The sequence below is a fragment of the Lupinus angustifolius genome, chromosome LG08 (assembly GCF_001865875.1).
Source record: "Lupinus angustifolius cultivar Tanjil chromosome LG08, LupAngTanjil_v1.0, whole genome shotgun sequence".
NCBI lineage: Eukaryota > Viridiplantae > Streptophyta > Magnoliopsida > Fabales > Fabaceae > Lupinus > Lupinus angustifolius.
In genome coordinates, this window is record NC_032016.1 from 8,337,640 (window position 1) to 8,343,760 (window position 6,121).

Here is a 6,121-nt window from a genome sequence, read left to right on the forward strand (position 1 = left end):
GTTACTGAGTATATGTTGAAAGCATTTTGTGCAAGACATAATTAAATTATTATGATTTTTATTCTTGTTTAATTTTCAAAGCATTTCAGGTATGATTTTTAAACAAATCCCAATATTTCTTAGCCCACCCCATATGTCACGTTGTTCAAAGTTCAAACTTCAATTTTTTTTAAAATAGATCTACATACTTTACAATCTTTTTACACTTACGCTTTCCATTGTATGAAAATCAAGCAAGTAACTTAAACAACAATCAATGATTATTTAATTAGATGATAAAAAAACAATAGTTTTAACAACACTATGTTCCAATAATATAAAGATTTATAAACTGTCATTATATTATTCATAATTCTGTTTATTTATTTGAATTATATTTTAGAGTTAATAATAATTGAATATGAATAATAAAATGACAATATAAAAAAACTCTTATATTATTGACCATTTTTTTCTCAAAAAATAATAAACCTGTATACCTTATACCTTCTTTTATTAAATTTCAATTTTTTACAACCTATTTCATTTGAGGGTATATTCACAGAGTGAGAGTATAAAATTGTTATGCAATTGATACATCTTCATCATTAATATGTTTGGAAGTTAGATGTTAGAGGGAAATGAATGAAAAGATTGAGAGTCTTCTCACAAGTGTATTTCATAGCCATAGCTCAGAAGCCTTTCTTTTTCATTCATTCTCCTCCAACATCCAACTCCTAAACTAAGCCGAAGAATACAAAATTAACGTTTGAATAAATGTCAATCTCATAAATTAAACTTGACATTTTAATTGAAATGAAAAATAATATATTTTATTACTAAATCATCTTATACATTGCATATATTACAATTTAGTGGAAGTTCCATGATATAATAAGCTTCCACTAAATTGATTAGCTAAATTATAAGAAAGCAATGGTGCTATATGTTTAAAATTCCAGCCGTAAAAATGTAGTTTGATCTATGATCATGGGAAACTTTCTGTCTAACTTTTCCGCATAAAACTATAATCTAAAATTCATGCCGCCTACTACGTTTCCTTTTTTAATCCTTCTATATCATCTATCTTCCTCATCAAACCCTAACCCTATTTTCCCCAAATCTAATCCATCCTCCAATTTCCCACCTCTCTCGACGAATTTCACTGGCTACCCATTTCAATAAAATTCCCAATCCCTTTGATTCCCTTATCAATTTTCAATTTTGTGAGAACTCGCAATTTCAGATATGAATCGGGTCTTTGAGCTTTGGTAAAGGCAAATAATGATCGAGGATCTTGGAGATGCTAATCGAAACGAGTGCATGGGTTTAGAGAATGCCGCCGAAGCTTCGTAGTGGAGTGCGGCGTGGTCGTGCTGCGGTAGCAAAAGAAAGTTTGGAACCACCGAAGAGGAACAACGCCAAGAAGAAGGAAGAGGTTGTGCCTGTAACTGTTGCTGTGAACGTGAACACGATGGCTGATGCTAGTGGTGGATTAAGTGCTAATAAGGGTGTTGCTCCAGAGGATCCAGTTTTTCCTGAAAAGGTATAAAGAACTTTGATACTATCTGTTTGTATTTTAGTATAAGGGTTGTATTTTATTTTCGGGAAATGATCATTGATTAAATATTATTATTTATTGTAATATTTTCTCCATGTTGTTTAAGGTGTTGTTAATTTTAGTTTAGAGATGCCACTACGTGGACTAGTGAATTTGCAGCAGTTGGTTTTTGTTCCTTATTCATGGATTTAATTGTTTACTGTTTATTTTTAATGATTTTTGAATTTGTTTTCAGGTTCAAGTAGGAGGATCACCTATGTACAAGGTGGAGAGGAAACTGGGTAAAGGTGGATTCGGTCAGGTTTTTGTTGGCCGTCGTGAGCGGGCAGGCCCCGGAGCCGTGGAGGTAAGCCTCTCTTATTACCTCTTGGTTTTGTATGTTAAAGGATTTGGTGTACTTCTGATTTTTGAAATTGATTTGGCTCAAAGTTGATTTCTATCTTCCATGTTTCAGGTGGCTCTGAAATTTGAACATAGAAACAGTAAAGGGTGTAATTATGGCCCTCCTTATGAATGGCAAGTGTACAAGTGAGTGCTCTTTTATTCAGAATTTGTTTATTATGTTTTGTGATAAGTAGATAGAATTAAGGTCTGACTTTTATGTTCTGTTAAAAGCACTCTTGGTGGTAGTCACGGAATACCAAAGGTACACTACAAAGGAAGACAAGGAGATTATTATGTGATGGTATGATTTATAATTCCATTCTATAATAACCACTGTGTTATCTCACTGCTTATTTAAGAATTCAACTGTTCTCTTCATATGTATGCAGGTAATGGATATGCTTGGACCAAGTTTGTGGGATGTCTGGAATTCCTCAAGCCAAACGTGAGTGGAATCATACCCGAGTGTTTGCTTTGTAATTGTATCTGTTACTTTGTTATAGGGCCTGTGCTTTAAAATTAGCAATTATATAATCTGATTTTGTGTTTTCTGCCTTTTTAAATGTGTTCAGGATGTCTAGTGAGATGGTCTCATGTATAGCTGTTGAGTCCTTATCGATACTGGAAAAGATGCACTCAAAAGGGTATGAAATTGATCAAACAATTTTGTTTAGAAGTTGAATCATTTTTTTCATCCTGATTTATTGTTCATACTTTAGACTGTTTATTTGATTCTGTCTTAATTCTCTTGGATTCTAAACAATAAGCACAACCTTTTCATTCTTGTTCTTCATCATAGTTATGTGCATGGGGATGTAAAACCAGAGAACTTTTTATTAGGTCAGCCAGCTACAGCGCAAGAGAAGAAACTGTTTCTCGTTGACCTTGGATTAGGTAAGTAGATGCAATTGAAGGATAAATGTGTATTTGGGGTTTCTTTTGTTAACCTCATTTTAACATTTGCACACGTTTTACAGCTACAAAGTGGAGAGACACCTCCAGTGGCCAGCATGTTGAATATGATCAACGCCCTGATATGTTCAGGTTTTCCTTTCCCCCTCCTCTTTTTCTTTCTTTTCTTACATTTTCTCTGTGATTATCTTTCTTTACCTTTTCTATTGATGGTTTGTCATTTTTGTGTATGGTTATCAATCTTATTGATTTTTGTATTTTTAACTTGTGTAGAGGGACAGTTCGATATGCTAGTGTTCATGCTCATTTGGGAAGAACTGCTAGTAGAAGGGACGATCTCGAATCTCTTGCATACACACTTATCTTCCTTCATAAAGGTCGATTACCATGGCAAGGTTACCAGGTAAATACATTTATTTTACATGTTGGCCAAGTATTTACTGTGCCACATAACTGTCCAAGTATGACTATTACCTATTTAGAAAAGAGCACTTCTGCTATTTCAATATTATGTTTTGAATATGTATTTAATATTGTATATATATTTGTCCTTTTGTTTTTCAATCTAATTTTACCTTGTTTGTTAGGGTGATACCAAATCCTTCCTTGTTTGCAAAAAGAAGATGGGGACATCTCCTGAGATGCTATGCTGCTTTTGCCCTGCTCCTTTCAGACAGTTTCTTGAGGCTGTGGTGAGCATGAAATTTGACGAAGAACCTAACTATGCCAAGCTAATTTCTTTGTTTGATGGTATAATCGGACCTCCAGCTTTGCGTCCAGTTAATACTGATGGTGCTCAAAAGGTAATCACTAAAGTATGGTTTCTTGTTTTTTCTTTCGCCTCTTCTAGCTGGTCAGTGTATTCATCTTAAGTATGCACTTGCTCAAAAAAAAATCAGGTTGGGCAAAAGCGGAGTAGATTGAATGTTGAGGAAGATGATGATTCACAGCCCAAAAAGAAGGTCCGTTTAGGAGTTCCTGCTATGCAATGGATTTCAATTTACAATGCAAGACTACCAATGAAACAAAGGTAGAACTCTAATCACTTCATGTAGCTTTGTCCTTTAATCCCAGCAATCATGTATGTTGCGTGAGTTGCTGACTTGTTGGTGACCTTTAAAATTTGTGCATTTTTGGTAGGTATCATTACAATGTGGCTGATACAAGATTAGCACAACATATTGAGAAAGGGATTGCTGATGGCCTTCTTATTAGTTGTGTGTCATCCTGTTCCAATCTTTGGGCACTTATTATGGATGCTGGAACTGGTTTTACACATCAAGTTTACAAGTGGTCACCTGTTTTCTTACACAAGGTGAATTATGTTATATGACATGCCAGTTTTTATCCCTTTTTATGCTATGAATCTTATCAGTTTGTCTCTATTTCTTTCAGGAATGGATCATGGAGCAATGGGATAAGAGTTATTACATTACTTCTATTGCAGGGTCTCTTAATGGAGCCTCTCTTGTGGTGATGTCAAAAGGTTTGAACGCTAACGGTTTATTTCCGTGGTGATTTTTTCCTGGATGCTGAATCATCTTATCCTGTATCATGGGAAAGCCTCTCAGTATTTGTAACTTTTTTAGTGTTGAGTTATTTCATTGTTGGCCAATGTTATGAAATGGCAGCTTGGCAGAATTCTTGCGTACCGTCATTCCCCATCTACTATGTTGTAGTTTATGGCGGTTTCCACAATTCAACCCTTTTTGTGCTCCACAGCCATGTCTCCACGGCAGACACGAGGAGGCATTTTTTTGGTGTTTCATGGGCAGTCACAATTTTTTGGCCTCTCTTTCAGTTCCTAGCCTATCACTCTCAGCCTTTGGACTCTCTTTCTCTCCATTTCCAATGATCATCCAACTCTGGCAACCACCTCTGATTAGTACAATACTCTTCTGTTAATATTAGTTTCTTTTTGTTAAATATTGACCGTGTCCCTCCTTATTTTTAATGCGAGTTTTAGTTACTGCTTTTGTCAAAGCAAAAGACTGAATTTTTGTGGATCTTTACAAACAAGTTTCCTGCTGTTAGTTTTACCTTTGACTTTGTACTGATTTGTTATCTGATTTTGCAGGCACACAGTATACTCAACAATCATACAAAGTGAGTGACTCTTTCCCCTTCAAATGGATAAACAAGAAGTGGAAAGAAGGTTTTCATGTCACCTCAATGGCTACTGCTGGAAGTCGCTGGGGTGTTGTTATGTCTCGCAATGCTGGATATAGTGATCAGGTTCGCTGTTACTTTGTTTAATATCATGTGAAACAATTTCCTAGCTTTGGGTAGAATTTTTGCAATGATCCTGCTTTCTTATCGTTAGCCTTACATTGCAGGTAGTGGAACTTGATTTTCTCTATCCAAGTGAGGGCATCCATCGGCGTTGGGACAATGGTTATAGGATTACAGCAACTGCTGCCACACAGGATCAATCAGCTCTTATATTAAGTATTCCAAGGCGTAGACCTGGTGATGAAACTCAGGAAACTCTGCGAACATCTCAATTTCCCAGCACACATGTTAAGGTAAGGGAAGGTGAATGACTAATCGATTTTATTAAGTTACTAATAGCAATACTTACTCTCATTCTCGGTTTTCGTGTTCAGGATAAATGGTCGAAAAACCTCTATCTTTCCTGTTTGTGCTACGGGCGTACAGTATGCTGATTGCATGCAGGTAAAAGCATTTTATTGGCAAAGGAAATCATGGATTTTCTGATGCCAATATTTTTGTAGGAGCAAGCTGTGCCAGCATGCCCATATTGTTCTGTTTTATAGATTATTGTCCTGTTTTCCCTCCTCATGTTAAGCTCTACCCTTGTTGGGGTGATGTTGCTTTGTAATGTATGATGTTTTTACTCATGTTCCTCCAAGATGTATATGCAGGTTTAATATAATTTTGTATGAATGCAACAAATGGTCATGAGATTTTAGGTATTATCTTCATGGCATACGTCCTGTGAGAAAATGAATTGCTTTGTGTGGATATATTTTCATTGTGAATGAAGGCAAAAAGGACCAAAATTAATAATAAAAAGAAGGGATGCTTGAACCAAGGATAAGATTGGACGATCTGATTGCTGACTGGACTTATAAGTTATTTTAGTTTGTATTTTTAACTGAACGAGGAATTAGATGGTTTTGGACTGTTAAATTTGGATCCTATCCGGTTATACCGGGTTAACAATAATTTAGAAGCTATTCATATGATTTGCTTAAAATTAAAAAAACTGAGACATGAGGTATTCTTCTAAAGTGAGTTGTTAAAGTGATAAATTAGAAATTT

At 35.3% G+C, this 6,121-nt stretch overlaps 1 protein-coding gene across 1 annotated transcript; it reads left to right on the forward strand.

Moving 5' to 3' along the window:
- On the forward strand, positions 978-5,825 carry LOC109354497 (casein kinase 1-like protein HD16). Its single transcript, XM_019597040.1, has 16 exons — positions 978-1,525; positions 1,776-1,886; positions 1,995-2,068; positions 2,156-2,225; positions 2,314-2,369; positions 2,497-2,568; positions 2,724-2,818; positions 2,902-2,968; positions 3,110-3,239; positions 3,424-3,639; positions 3,736-3,866; positions 3,977-4,151; positions 4,232-4,322; positions 4,914-5,071; positions 5,173-5,361; positions 5,443-5,825. The coding sequence occupies exons 1-16, from the start codon at positions 1,316-1,318 to the stop codon at positions 5,500-5,502; spliced, it is 1,905 nt and encodes a 634-aa protein (XP_019452585.1). The 5' UTR covers positions 978-1,315; the 3' UTR covers positions 5,503-5,825.

Bases quoted from the DNA above. Each gene is read 5' to 3' on its own strand.
- LOC109354497 (XM_019597040.1), top strand. From the start codon at position 1,316: ATGCCGCCGAAGCTTCGTAGTGGAGTGCGGCGTGGTCGTGCTGCGGTA. The intron at 4,152-4,231 runs GTGAATTATGTT...TATTTCTTTCAG, and splicing joins CACCTGTTTTCTTACACAAG to GAATGGATCATGGAGCAATG. The intron at 5,362-5,442 runs GTAAGGGAAGGT...TTTCGTGTTCAG, and splicing joins TTCCCAGCACACATGTTAAG to GATAAATGGTCGAAAAACCT.